Source organism: Equus quagga, chromosome 1, assembly GCF_021613505.1.
Source record: "Equus quagga isolate Etosha38 chromosome 1, UCLA_HA_Equagga_1.0, whole genome shotgun sequence".
Taxonomy (NCBI): Eukaryota; Metazoa; Chordata; class Mammalia; order Perissodactyla; family Equidae; genus Equus; species Equus quagga.
Genome location: NC_060267.1, coordinates 119,976,147 through 119,991,857, shown reverse-complemented (window position 1 = coordinate 119,991,857; position 15,711 = coordinate 119,976,147). Strand labels below are relative to the sequence as shown.

General features: G+C 39.3%; 1 protein-coding gene across 1 annotated transcript in view; it reads right to left on the bottom strand.

The window, feature by feature from the left end:
• Positions 1–1,898: 1,898 nt before the first annotated feature.
• Positions 1,899–15,711, bottom strand: part of TAFA4 (TAFA chemokine like family member 4) — a 106,138-nt gene continuing 92,325 nt past the window's right edge. The window contains exons 4-5 of the mRNA XM_046685025.1: positions 7,902–8,030; positions 1,899–2,044 (exon numbers count right to left, since the gene is read on the bottom strand). Coding sequence (XP_046540981.1) covers positions 1,899–2,044; positions 7,902–8,030 — 275 coding nt within the window. The remainder of the gene's footprint in view (positions 2,045–7,901; positions 8,031–15,711) is intronic.

The following is a 15,711-nucleotide window of genomic DNA, read 5'->3' as shown; positions in this document are numbered from 1 at the left end:
TCTTCTCTTGATAGCTTTGCTTTAAATTCTGTAAAAATAGAGAAAAGTCTCCTATCTACTTTCCTACAGGAAACGAAAGGAATGATAACATTAAAATGCTTCTCAAAGAAAGCCCCATTTCAGGGCTAACTTTTGAACTAGGTAAAAAGTACACTTTGAAGCAATAATGGATGAAATGGCAGTGTTGATACCTGCCATTTTCCCAAATGGACTATTTATTCCCTGGAAGTAGTTTACACCCTAGAAATATACACCAAGGTGAAGCAGTGTCATTTTAACTTGATCTTACTTGGGGTATAAGATCAGATGTGTGGCTAAAAAACTAAGACATTGTTTCATGTACCATAAAATCTTATTTTTTTTTAACTCTCTCTTCTTACAACGTAAGGTCTTACACTAAAGGCAGCAGAGTATGCGTAAATCATCATCAGTGTGCCTAAACTTAACTAAATCTCCCTAGATTTTAAATTCTCTTTAATGCTACATAGATTTCGGAGAGGAAATAAAGTGGCGATCTAACTACAGGCACCAAGTTTGCCGTACGGTAAACATCTGCAAAGTTAGATGTTATTTTTAAAAAAGTTATTTTGCACAGTTCACATTTAAAATTTGCAAGCTTAGGATGTTAACACAAAGTCTTAAGGTAGAAAATAATCACAAAGACTTATGCTATCAGCAGAATCAATTTTTTACTTAATATGAGAGTAACGACTCTGGTAAGTATGTAATCAGTCAAACGAAAACTAAATTTAGCAAACAAATGAATATTGCCAATTTCCATTCCTTCTGCAAGAATAAAATCAAATAGATGTAACTGTTACTGCTATAAACAATGTTATAGTATTATTTTCCCCTATAATTGCAAAAAGACAGGGATAATTTAACAATGCAGAAAGTATGTTTTTGGTATTTCTTAATATATAAAATCTATCCCATAATATTACAGTAGTATGTTTTTTAATCAGATTATGCATTTAAAATCTGGGTCAGTTGCTTTTCATCTGTAATACGTTTCTGCATGACAGCATCCGAGAATATGTGGAGACATGTCTGCTGCAAAATCATTAAACCAAGAAAAAAGTGACTCAGGTTTTACTTATATTTAAAGAAATAAGATGACTAACACGTAAGTAGGGAAAGAGCTAAGAATAAGTCATTTACAGTTTAAAAATTCTACATTTAAAGACTCCTGTCTAGGAGTTAACAAAATATTTTAACTGACATAAACTGGATCTAAGTAATCATTCTCGATCTAAACAGAGACTGTTTTATATTTTAAATGATTTACCTCTATGACTACACATAAGCCATAAAAATCCCAACAGGTTTTGTTTCTTTTGTGAATATGTCATGATAGAGCTTTGGTTATAAAATACTGCGGTTGATACGCTTCCTTAGCACTCAGTAAAATGGTGCCCCAACGTTAAAAATGCTCCCATTTTCATGAACTTGACAATGGAACTTAAAATGCAAAAATTCTAAATGAAAAGCAAAAATACAAATGCACACATAAGAAGTCCTTCTCTTCCAGGTTTATAAAATAAATTTTCATCACCAGTTAATCAGAGTTCATTGATCTACATCTGCAAAAACGTTTTGTTATTCAGACCCCTTTCAAACCACTTTAACGCAAGGGCTAAAGAAACAGTTCAAAAGAGGAACAGAATGAGGAGCCTGTGAAATATGTCTTTGTACAGGCAGAAAAAAGCTGAAGAGCAAATATTTCTTCAGTGGCGACCTATTTGGAAGTCTCTGGTTTTGTCTTCCGGGGTTTCTTGGAGGTACGTTCCTTGGGAATCCACATAGTGTGTCAACTGTGTGGCAGGTGAATGGTTATAATTCAATGTAATGAAATCATAAAGCAGAGACGGCTGGCACAGTTAACTGAGTGCCACTCCTCACAGCACACACACGCAAATGGGATGTTGCTGAAATCCAGGACAATTTCGCACAACCTGGCCAGGACTGTCATTCAACCAAGAGAGCTCTGCATCCTGTCGCTTCTCCAGGTTGAAGTGCATCTCTCTCTTTGCTACCGTGTTACCTAAAACAAATTAAACAAGTGAGCATTCAACATCCCATATCTACCAAACCCAATCTTTCCTGCTACTGGACCCGTACATCCCTCTCTGTGTCATCTGTACAGCGTTTAGCATTTTGCACCTTTATCTGTACCCAGCCTCACCAAATCAGCTGTTCAAATCAAATTCTTTACATTTCTTGCTTTTAGGCTGCAAAGAAAACATGCACAAAGGCTTCCACAACACAGTATTCTGCACCCTAGCTTTATAATTTGTGGGGTTATAAAAATCACATCAGATTAGGCACATTCATTGCCCATCAACTTAACTCATGCATGCTGAGCATGCTTTGTTAATGGCTCTAAAATTTTTCAAATGAATGCTGATTAAAATCAGTGTATGTCAAGATCAAAATGTTGCCTTTGTTACTTTCTTCATGTGGTTAACTTTCACTTTAAAAACTAGGTTATTTTATAAAACTGCCATATTTAGTAAAAACATACATCTATTAAGAAGTGCGGTTGTTTTTTCCATTTTTAAACACCCAGGCTCACTATTTATGATCTAAGAAAACATCTGCAATTTTTATCGTTTGATTTAGTCGTGTAAGAAATTTTACAGTTTAATTAACATACAGCTAGAAAAAGAAAAGCATAAGACTTTAACATGTCTACACCATGAAAATATTTTCAAAGTGAATTATATTATTTGACAGCATAACCATCATGGCTGAGCTTCTGACCCAATCAGGTATTTATTCAAACCTCAGATTTGCTCTTAACTGACCTGTGGCCTTTATTTATGCATTCTACAATTACTCTTTGGTTTGCTAGGATATCTCCAGCACAAACAAAAGAAAAACTCTGGCCTCGTGGAGTTTCGCTAGAGTAGAGATTGACACACTTTTTCCGTAAAACACCAAACAGTAAATATTTTCCATTTTGCAGGCCATACAGCCATGGTCCCAACTCCTCAACTCTGCCTTCATACCATGCAAGCAGCCAACGACAAGACAGTACGTAAACTAATGAGCATTGCTGTGTTCTTTAATAGAGGATTGTTGGGGAAGGAGATATCTGAGGAGAAACCTGAAGGAAAGGAGGGAACCCTGACTATCTAGGGGAAGAATTGGCCAGAGAGGCGTCAACGCGAGGGGCCCTTTCTCTCACTGAGGCACAAAGATGAGATGAGGCATGCATGGCCACTCCGAGGTCTTTGGCTTGAGTAACCAAACAATGGAGTTGGTCATTTTCTGAGATGGAGAGGACTGTCTCTCTCTGCCTTAGTTTCTTTATCTGTTAAACGGAAATAATAGCACATGGCTCCTTCAGTTAGAGTGAATGAAATATGTGAAATGAAGTACGTGGCCTGGTGCCTGCCATAGGGTTAGTGCTCAGGAAATAGTGGCTATTGTCATGTTAGCTCTCTCTGGACCTATCATGCATGCATCCTATAGAAGCTAACAGTGTTTACAGCCAACTATCAACCTACATGTAGGATGTAATTCTCAAAAGCATCTCATTTGAGGAAGTTCCTTGTCCATGCCCAGCTCGTTTTGCACTGAAAGTTGAATGATAAGATGCTTTCAGATTTACTTTCCCTTAAAATGTTTATTTTGCTGATTGATATGGAAAGCTCATTGTTATTTGGAAATTTTTGTGGATAAAAGGTTGCTAACAGGTCAATATTAGCTCCACTCTCATGTGACAGGGTACCCTGAATATTTCAAGCTCCAGCTGTAGGGATCAGGAAAGGCCAGACATCAGGGTAAAGAGCAATCTCAGCTAGATCTTGAAAGACAAGTGGAATTGTAGAAGAGAGAGGAGATGAAGAGGAAGGCAATGAGGGATGGAGATACATGGCCCTTCCCAAGATGCTTATACTGTGTATTTTCTATCAGTTACCAGTGAGGACCCACTGATGGTCTCTCACCAGGGCAGAATCTGGGCAAGCAGTTTGCCCTGGTGGCAGAGAAAGCAGAGTATAAGCCAGTTAAAGGCCAGAACAGAGAGCAGGTGGGGAGCTAAGTTAAACCAGTGGTTCCTGCATCCTGCTTGTCTTCAGAATTACCCTAAGAACAACATTCTAAAAGTATGGTTTTCTAATCCCCATCGCAGACTGACTTTACCAGAATATCCTAGAAGTGAGGCTCAAAACAGTGTGTTTTTAACAAGTTCCCATGATGATTTTTCTGTAGCCACTGACACCATTAAATTACTATAGCATTGAGTCGCAAGAGGATGAGGATGACCCATGGCAGTAGCCCAACAGACAGAGAGCCATTTGAGGAAGATACTGGAAGGACCTGGTCATCTTAGATCTTAAGGATGAGGGAGGTAGTGAAAAGAAAGCCTGTTATTTAAATTCTCAACTCTTACGTTTAGCTTTCCAATATGAAATATCATAAACATTTAGACACTTAATAGAAACTTTGAAGAACAAAATGAAGACAGACAATGAGGTAGGATGCTTGCAAAGAGCTACTGAAAAAAATACTCTATTCAACCTCAGCACTATTGACATTTGGGGCCAGATAACTCTTTGTTGTGGGGGCTGTCCTATGCATTTTAGGATGGTTAGCAGCATCCCTGGCCTCTACCCACTAGATGCAGGTACAACCCTCCTCCCTAATGTGTGACAACTAAAAATGTCCCCAGATATTGCCAAATATCCCCTGCAGAGCAAAACTGCCTCTGGTTGAGAACTACCGCTCTAAAGACATAGCTCTTCACCCTTAGTAGATGTTTTAAAAATAAGAACGTTAAAAAATCTAAAAGTTCACAAAATTCAATGTGATTTACTTCTACCTGCAAACAACAAAAAGCCCTAGCAAATGGCTGGCTTTGGTGCTAAGAAGACATTGTACGCTTGTTAGGAGCCTTAATACTGAAAACTCAGAGAAGAATTATCTAGCACAGAGTATGCAGTAAGACTCAGAATTAAATTAAGAAAAAGAAAGTTGAGGCAAGATGACAGAGTTATATTTTCCCACAAAAAGTAGTAGCTGCACCCTCTCTGGGGATACTGAACATTATGCAGGCAGAAAAAACTCCATGCCAACCTTTTCTCCTCGGGAAAGACAAAATGACTGGTTAGGGAACTGTCCCCGCTCATTTTCATATCTTCATCTAGGACTATTAATATCTCAAATTGACTGCTAGCTCTTTTCATATTTGCATTTAAATGGAAAATAAAATTCTGACATAGGTGGCATACTGCAGACACTCTTACTCCCCAGTCTTTCTGTGTTTTGATGCTGCTCTGTGTGAACTGTCAAGGAAAATGGAATCTGTTTTGTTATATAGTTAACGCCCCTCTAGGGAAGCATATAGGCCCTCCATCTCACCTGTGGGGTAAGGTCAGTGTCGATTTTGAGAAAAAGATAGAGCTCCCGTGGGCACCAAGCCCTTCATGGAAGCCGGTCACAGCTCCACAAATGAATTTACTCTATGTGCATAAGATCCATAAAAGATATAAAATGTTTTATGCAGTTCAAGTCACACAGCCTTGGATTAAGAAAGGAAACAAAGTTTTATGACTTCGAGATTATTCTCAAGTGGCGTATCATTTTTAAAAAAGCAGCTAAGTATCATGATGGCTTAGGGACCTGTATTATGTTTCTACAACTTTTCAAAGTGCTAAATGAAATGTCACTACCGTTGAGGATTTTGCTAGAGCAAACTTCTATTCCCAGCACACAGAGCAAAAATGCCCCTGAAGGTTTGCTTCCTGCAAATGCCCTCTCTAACTGCACATAAATAGAGAAGCAGCAGCTCCAGCAAGAGATTACTTAGACACATTCTTTTCTGGAACACAGTTGGCTGGTGCTCATGGTCTTGTTTTATATTTATATGTAAGAATCAATAAAAATATAATCTTCCAAAAAGTTATTTCTTAGTCTGCAAGAAATACGATGAAAGAAAAATCTGCTCATTGATGGATGTAAGACCCTAGTTCACTGGCGACTATGAGATTTGTATTTAGGAAGGGAATGGTGGCTGAAAGGGGCCATGGAGAAAGGAGAGTGGAACTATCTTAAGGCAGGGTTTGCTTGGCAAGCACACTTGAGTTTATACAGATTGGAAGTTTATTGGGAGCGGCTTAGAAGAGGAGCTGGTAGAAATGATGAGAGTGTGAACTTCCTCCCTCCACCACTAAATGACCCCAGGAACTTCTACTGCCCTGGATCTAAAAGCATGTCTCAGGTCATTAAGCCTCATCATCTCGAGATCACTCATAAGAACAAGTTAGTTGATAATTGTAATTAATGTTGAAAATAGTCTTGATTGTGAACTTATGATTTTTAACAAGATAATAAGGAACGAATCAACTGACTTACTATACTATTGATAATTTGGGGTATGATAATGTCAGCTGAAATTTACATTTAATTTAAAATTTATTATAAAATTTTACTTTATAGTATTTTATGTTTTAGATTTAATATCTTTCATTATATTAATGGCATTATATTTAAATATATATTTTATAAAGTCTTGTTTATTATAATAGCTCATACACACACACAGGAGGAGAACTCACTTGCTTTTGACCTCAGTGGCTGAAGATGAATGAGAACTCTAAGTGTCAGCAATTCAAAATACTCATAAAGGGGGAAATGTAAGCAAGATGAGAAGCCATTCAAGAACTGTTATACCTCCTAAGGGGGCAAGGCTCAGATAACAACCAGAACTAAAGAGTCATTCCATTCCGGTGTGTCTAACACTAACAATCCCAGAACGACCTGTTTTATTGATTTCCATTCAAGAAATAGTTACTGAGACAATAGCTGGCTCTGGGACTATCAGGGTAAGCAAAACAGACAAGGGCCCTGACTTCACAGCTCTCCGCCAAGACAGAAAGCACTAGGTATTAAGCCAATAGTATACCACTCCAGGTAAAATGTAACCACAGTACACACTCAGAGATACAGGGGACATGAAACCAATCAGTGAAGGATTCCCTGAAGAAATAATGGTTAACTAGAAAAGAAAGGAGGGAAGCACAGTCCTTTGCAACTGCAAAGGCACCACAGTAAGAGGTACAATGGAAGCCGGAGCAGAAAGAAAGAATGAAAGGGGGCTGGCTTGCGAGGTTATTGATTAAGGGCCAGAGGCAGGGGCTAGTGGACCACAGAGCCAGGAGAAGCCATTGAAAGATATGGGGGTGGACTAGCTTAGAAGATTTGCATTTCACAAAAATTACTGTAGTCATCGTGTGGAGAACAGACTAGAAGGAAGCAAGAGAGGATGTGAGGCAGCAACTCAGGAGTCCAGATGAGACACAATGTGGACGTGACGGGGGTTGTAAGTATGGTGATGCAGATTCACGGAGGGATCTGGGAGAAACAATCCCAAGGACAAAATAATAGATTGGACATGGGGAGATAAGGAAGAAGTTAGATTTCTGGCTCAAGAATGGGGTAGACAATGGTGCCCTTCGGAGACAGGGAGAACTGGAAAGAAGACCATCTGGGGAGGAATCTGTTGACTTGTAAGACTTGTATTAGAGTCTTCAACCATTAAATCTCCTTACAGGCAGTAGGTATTTCTACTTCAGCAAATCATGTGTGTGTGGATCCTTGCCACGCTTTTTTGATACACTGGCCTGTCAGCTCTGAAACCTTTACTTTAGAAGGCGCTGCAATGAATTTAGCAGCCCTGCCTAAAATAAGGAATTCACCCACCAAATCACTGCTCTGTGAAATATGACATAAAGGGTGACATTGGGAAAAGGGCTTTTCAAAGACCAAAGTCACAGGGTGGCACTGTCCAAGCAGGTTCATCAACATAAAACCATGTTGTCCTCTTGATGGCAGTAGGGAACGCCATAGCTAACAATGTGCTGAAGTCGTAAATGATAGTAGTGTTTTGTCTATACTTGCCTTTGTCGTTTTGACTTTATTGCCACTGCTACAGGACCACCCTGAGTAATCTGGCAGCACTTTACAATCCTCTCCTTCCAAACAAGGATTCATGTGACACCACCATTTCTGAATCACGATGGAAGCTGGAAAAGAAAGGCCAAAAAATGTTTGTTACACTGTTTCTTCCTCCAAATATGGACAACATAAAGCTCAATACAGATTAGGACACTGACTGCAAAGACTGCTAATAAGAATTATTTCACCACAAGTAAATTTAAAGAATGCAACCAGCCACATGCTCTGTAACACATTTTTTGGCTGTTGGGTAACTAATTGTGATACAGTTAGTGAGACTGCTTACTTTGCAGTGGGCCTGCCTGGTTTTGAATGTGGCTGTGATACTTTCTTTTTCAGTGACCTTGGACTGAGTATTTAACACCTCTCAGCCTCAGCTTCTTCATCTGTAGAATGGGGATAAAAACAGAACCTCACCCCAGGATGTCACGAGGATAAAGCTAACCCATGTGAAAGTCCTGGCTGACTTTGGGCCAGTCACTATGTTGTCAGAAAATGTTAGCTATTATTGTGGTCATTACCTTTAGTTCTTGGTTACAATGGTGGATATTGATATTGCAAAGTTGTTGTATTTGACACTCTTTGTCATCAGTAGCAAAGACTAAAAGCAGTAAACATTTCCATCATACACAGTGCTTATCCTGCCATTCCAGTCAATTACTAGGTGTTAAGTGAAGACTGGGCGGGGGGGGGGAACGACGACGACGACGACGACTTGGTATTCCCTCGAATGCCGACACCCTACACTAGTTCAGTCACCTGTGAATTCACTTTCCCCCTTACCTTACCATCCCTGCCAATAAAATGATTCATGTTTCAAGCCTGTGAAGCAGCAACTAGCACCCCAGTTCTCTGGGTTCGGAGGCAGATGAAGAGAAGTGAAGGAAACACCATCAACTTGGCTGTTTATTCCCACAGATTCCAAGAACAAAAAGGACTGTGACTGATTTTTAAAGGTGAGCCCAGCCAACGGGCTGGCCCAGGGCAAAGCTCTGGGGTCAGAGGAAGTGTGTGTGTATGGCGGGGGGTGGGGGGGTGCGTAGTTTAGCCCTGTTTTTCTTGTTGAAACAGCAACACTTTGATAGAAAACATCCCCCAATGGAGCTGACTCAAACTACTACCGCCTGACTCAATAGTTCAAATAAATCTTTCTAAATGCTAATAGCTACTTTTTCTTGAGGGCCGGGTACCCTACTAATTGTCTTCCCTGCATTTTCTAATTTCCATCTCACTGCAACCTTGAGGTTAAAAATTGTTATCTTCCTGTATTTTACAGAGAAGAGAAAGCTGAGGCCCAGAGGTACTGAGTGACTCGCTCAAAATTCCAGTTTGCAAGCAGTCGAGCAGCATCTGAATGGAGGCAGCCTGACACGCTGGAGCCCACCTCCAACCCTTAAATACAAACCCCTCCCTCACACCAGAGATCTCCACTAGAAACAACTCCTTGTATAGAAGCAGCGACCAAAGTAGGTAACACAGCAAGCCAGTGCGTTCAAAACTCTGCGAGGAGAAAATACGATGTGGCATGATGAGGGCACAAGACGGGTTCATTATCGGCTAAAGTGGCCAGACCTTGTGTCTTCTCGACATGCAGCCACCATTCCTGATTCTAGCCAATACTGATCAAGGATAACCATTTCCTATTCAAATCAGAAGGTGACAACACTGAGGAAGGGATATAGCTAAACGGGTTATTTATTTTGTCAGAGACTGCCACTGAACTGGAGTGGAGAGACTCACTGAGGAAAAGACTGAGATGGTTATATTCTTCTCAGCCCCAAATATCACAACAATCTCACCTTAAAACTGTATGGAGTTTTGTCATTTTCAAAGCACCCACTGTTCCTCTTTTAATTGTCCCAACAACGTTCAGAAGCAGCTAGGGGAGCCAGATGGTTCCAGAAACAAAAACCAGAGCTTTCCACAAAGTTAGTAAAAGCGAAGGAGGAGGTACTGCAATTTACATCTCTGTACTCTCTATCCAGCAGCCTTTCTACTACACCACAATTTATAATAATAGTTTAGATGAATGAGTGCTACATCGAGTATGACCATATTCATACTGCTGGCCAGTCCTTCATTATTTTCTGAATATCTTAGGTTGTTCCCAAGTGGATTTAAAGATAAATAAGAGATGGTTCCCAAACCTCAATTTAAAATACCATCTGCAGGACTGGAAAAGTTATATAAATGTTGACAGAGCTTAGATATATTTACACAGAGTTAAAGCTGAATTTAAAATACTTTTTTTATCTTTAAAAGTCTTCCTTAGACACACTTTCTTCCACTCAGCAGTGGGAGCCTATGTCCTCTTGAGAGGTGTCAGAGCTACATGGAAGATTCAAAAGAAGCCTTGAGAGATGCCTAGTGATCCATCCAAGTGAAGGTAGGAGGGGCAGTGGGACAGTGAATGGTCCATCTAGAAGCCAGTACACCCGTGTGGCTGAAGTGAGGGGTCAGCAAGGAAGCACTGGATGCTCAGCTGAGGAGGATGGTTTGGGAAGCAACCTTTAAGGGCTCTCAAGGTCAGCTCAAGATTAGACTTGATTCTCTTGGCACTGGGGAGCCATGGAAGGTTTGTGAACAAGGTAGTGCAATCAGCCAGGGAAAGCTGTGGGCCTAGAAGAGTTAGCTTGGCAGAGGATGATGAAAGAATTTGGGACAGAGAGGAGTCTGAAAGAGAAGGCAAATTCAAGTGTGACTGAGAAATCTGAGAACAAATTCCCTGCAGAGGAAATCGACTGAACCAGATTATCTCAACATCACAGCAGAGAAATGTTGGTACTTCCTTACTGGACTCATGGGGGACCCAAGATAATTCTGATGCCAAAATCTAGAAAAGGACCTGGAGGGAAAAAAAATGGATGGATTCAGGCATACGTCACAGGAAAATATGCAAATTCCTAACTACAGAAAAAAATTAAATATTATTTGCCTAGTATTTTATTTAAGTATTGAAATAAATTTAAATAAATAAAAGAAGGAAGAATATCTGATCAAGTGCTTGTAAAATTATTTACCAGTTTTCTTTCATTTAATTAGACAATACAGAGATTGTAATTACTCTTTGGGTGGTGAACATGATGTAATCTACACAGAATTCGAAATATATTATGACGTACACCTCAAAGTTATATAATGTTATCTGTTACTGCAATAAAAAAATTAAAGAAAAATAAAATATGGAGTGATATCTCTAAAGATGGATTCAAAATAGACTCCTTAAAATAGCAAGTTTTTACATTACAAATATCTGAAATATTCCTATCTGCAAAAAAAAAATCATTTTTATATCTTCTAGAAGAATACATTGAGTGAGGCGCCTCAATAAGTAGATACACTATCCATGATGGAGTTTCTTTGTGAGAGATTTAACAGCAAAAACAAGAGACATAATAACAGCCATGACAGTAGCCAAAATAAGTCTCAAATTTCTTTACAAGTTCAAGATTGACGAAGGAACTTACAGCTAAGATGAGAACCAAGCCCGGGTTTGACCTGACAGTGAACGCGGTGATTAAACAGCCAGGAAGTTTAAGCTTTGTGTATGCTGAGCCAGGCTGAGTGGGACAAAGGACTCAGAAGGAGGATTCTATTAAAACAACTCTTGAGAACATCCACCCACTTAACTGAGCCTCATCTCCACAGGAAAATACACTTGTAGGAGGCATATATATTTTTTTCTGTTACAAAATACCATAATACACTTTAAATGAGAAAGTGTCTTACCACTTCTATTTTTAAAATAAAATTCTTTAAAAAGCCCCACGCCTTCCTGACTTACAAAAACACAAAATATGCCTATCTTCAGGCTGCCATCTTATAATGAATTCTTAGTTTTACGCAGAAATGAAGAAAAAAAAGAGATCGTGAAGCCATAGTTTTGTGGCAGCGACTAGTACTTTCTATAATGTTTTCTAGGTGAAAATAGATGACTAATTAGCTATTTTGGTGCATTTTCTTTACTCTCTGTTGTACAAAATAAATGGAGGTTTTTTGCTATCCCTGTCCCACATAAATATCACCCCACTAAATAAAACACAATATGTATTTACATAGCTATTTAGATAAACCCACCTTCAAATAAGACTAACAAAGGACAAGCTCACTTCTCAAGAGTTGGTCTCTCATTTGTTGACTGACTTTAGTGGTGTTTACACAGAGTGAAAGCTTTTCTAAAGAAAAGTGTGTTTTTATACCAAAAATATGGACAGTAAGACGAAGAATATATCTTCCCAGAATATATATCATCTAGAAAATGGGAACGGTCACAAGAATATGCTGTGAGATATTAATGTATTTTAGCTTTAGCTATTTTGCTCTTACCACCATTATTTCAAGGCACTCACTGTGTTCTGTAAAAATTAAGCCATTTATTAACTTTTAAGATAGATGGTGGAAAGCCCTGCCAATTTGTATTTCTTGTTATTTTAAGAAAAGAGTCCATTCTGACCTGACCCAGGTAACAAGCACAAAAGCAGGAGTTGGAGCACTCTGATTTTTTGTTTTTAAGGGAGGCTTTTACTTGTTCACACATTTCACAAATAACACAGTGTTGCTATTTCCACAAAGTACACGGAGGTACTGAGTGCAGCAGTGGACGGATTTATATAGACTGATCTTTTGCGATCTGAGTTTTTCCCCTCAGCGAAATACTACCTCACACAAGTACATCTGCGTATATGGGGACCTCTGAGGCAGCGTTTCTCGATCTTGACACTAGTGACATTTCGGGCTGGAAAATTCTTTACTGTAGGAGTCTATCTAGTGCCTGGTAAGATATTTTGCAGCATCCTTGGCCTCTAGCTGCTAGATGACAGCAGCACTCTCTGCCCCAGTGTAACGACCAAAAGTGTCTCCAGACATTATCCAGTGTCCCCATGGGGGCAAAATCAACCTGGTTGAGAAACACTGATTTATGGTTCTACAGACGTACTCAGCCCAGAATAAGAGGCCGTGGTAATTCATCAGACCTCATCAAAGCTGTGCTTTGTAAAAATAATCCTAATCCATGGTAAACCCCATGCCAGCACTATCCCATGTCTTCCTTCCTGGCCCCTGTGTGGGCAATTCCACAAGTCTATGCACACATGCACGGGCTCGCTCGCTCGCGCTCTCTCTCTCTCTCTCTTTCATATGGACTTTGTTCAGAGCACTTCAGATCCTTTCTTATTGGCACACTTGGCTTCATCCACTCTCCTATAATACAAATTCCCACAGGGCAGGAATTAAATCCTAAAATTTGATTTCACCTTAGCCCTCTACTGTCAAGGGCTCTGTTTGCATCTCCAGCCTTGTCTTCTACCATTTCCGAGCCTGACTCAGCTACTCCCAGGTCCCAGGCTTGTCCCACTCATGCTTATATGCTTTACGCTGCTCCACTCCCTAGTTCCGTCCTACCTGGTAAAGTCAGACCCATTGCTTCTCAGGGGCACCATCCCTGATGGCTTTCTCCACTGTCTCCTGGAGTCCTTCATTTACTAGAGTTTAACTGTCTATCTTTCCTAGTAAACTGTGGGCTCCTTGAAAGCAGGACCTGAGCCTAATCATCCTCCTCCCTCCCAGCATCTAGGACATGCCAAGCATAAAAGTGCTAAATTAAAGCTTGATGAATGAAACAACAAAAGCAAGGTGCATGTCCTTCCAACTCAAGTGCTTTTGTAAAGCACACTCGCTGTCATTCACCTGACTGCCACCGAGAAGAGTCAGAAAGCTGCTGCATCTTTTTGGTGGCACAGAGAACAGAGCCAGTAAGACAACCTTGTGAAAGCACATCTTAAAGACAGACCTGTGTCTCATCACATAGTCCGCAAAGCCACGAAAGTTGTCTGCAGCGCAAACAGCAACTCTCTTCTGACATCTCAGAAAAACAGAAGAAATTCGGGCATCACCAAAAGAAAAAAAAAGAATAGCTTTACAAAGTAACCGCCTCCCATGCCCGAGATTTTGTCTTATTAATCTTTGGTAAAGAGGATGTTTAGAAAGCATTGGCTTTGACAAAATAAATTAAGCTTTATTGTATTACACATTTATCTCATTTTATCATAAAACCATTCAGCATTATCTCTATAGAGCTGTATTGTGATAAATGTGTAGAATACAGTTCCCACCACCAAACAGCCTTGTATGTGCCAGAACAATATTCAAAAGGAAGAATTCTTACCAGCTAAACAGTTGTTTGTTTTAGGACTCAAGTAACCATAGCCTATCCTATCTACCAAATCCCAAATGTGTATGAAAGATACATTTCAATAATCCAGGGGGATTTCATAAGTTAATTATAACAAAAAAAGCTTGTTGAGGGGGGGAACAGCTAATTTTTCTTCCTGTTTAACGAATGAAAGCTATGATTCTATGGAAAAGCAGTGAAAACACCAGATAAGCATCTGTGGTGTGAATTAACAAAATGCATAAGGATATTCCAATTTCTAGGCCAACATTAATTACTGCCCCACTCCAACATCTTCTTGTCTTTGTTTTAATTTAAATGTAAATTCCAGTGAATTTTATATTTTAGATCTTCTCTATTCTTATTGACAAATAAGATAAGAGGAACAGAAGAGCAGAGACTAGGCCTTCCCATGTGCCAATTAGCAGCATGCTACTGCATAATTATTATGGGATAAAGATTAAGCAGGTAAACCTAAAAAGCCCTAATGGAGACATATTCAGATAAGGAATAAAAGAACATCGGGATATGAAAACAGACATAAATCCTAACCAGAGCCTAAACTACAACTTTCTAGACCTTCCTCAGTGACTTTGATCCAATAAACAGTCTTTGAACACTGACTGTTTGCCAGGCAATGCTAGGTGCAGGGGACACAAATATGAAAACACAGTCACAATTGCATCTTTCAGAGGGTTAGCATTCTCTGCACACAAATGTTGTACCAAAGTTATATATTTACATAAAGTTTATCCTGCACTGTCCAATAGAGAAGGTTCTAGTTACAAGTTCCCATTTAAATTTAAATTCACCGTCGTCACATGTCAAATGCTCAACTGCCACTGGTGGCTAGTGGCTATTGACCATATTGGACCCATACACATCATCACATACAGCGACAGACATATATAGAAAGAATATTTGCATCATCACAGAACATTCTACTGCACAGACTCTGCTCAGACACCAAATCATTCATCACCATCACTTGCTGATCCAATGACACGAGGGAAATCATTTAGTTAGACTGCGAGTCTGTTTGCTTTGCCATAGACACAATCAAAATGTCCTTCAGTAGAGGAATGGCTAAATAAATTATGACCCATCCATACGATGGAATGCTGTGGAGCAATTAAAAAACAACCTAATATTGATAGGAGTAAAGCAGGTGGGATTAAGAAATATCCAATGTGATACCATTTGTGTATAACACACATTCTACCACATTTTCTACAGATTTAAATACACAAATATACAGAAAAATATATTGACCAAAGAGAAAATGTAGTTATTACCCCCAGGGTGGTAACCAAAGGGGATTCTGCCTGTATACAAAACAAGCTAATTTAGGGTAAGGTATTAATACTTCCTTTACTAAGAGAAAGATGCTAATAGTAATCTCTACCCTATTCATACTTGCCAAGTACCAATAAAAGTGCTCTGAGTATTGTAAAACATTATTTAGATATATAAGATTTTTTATAGCCAAAGATTCTGGGCTAGACAAAGCATAAATATAGTTTATATTATGATTTCTAAGTTCCTGCAGAAGTCTGAAGTCTACAGAGACAAGCAAACAC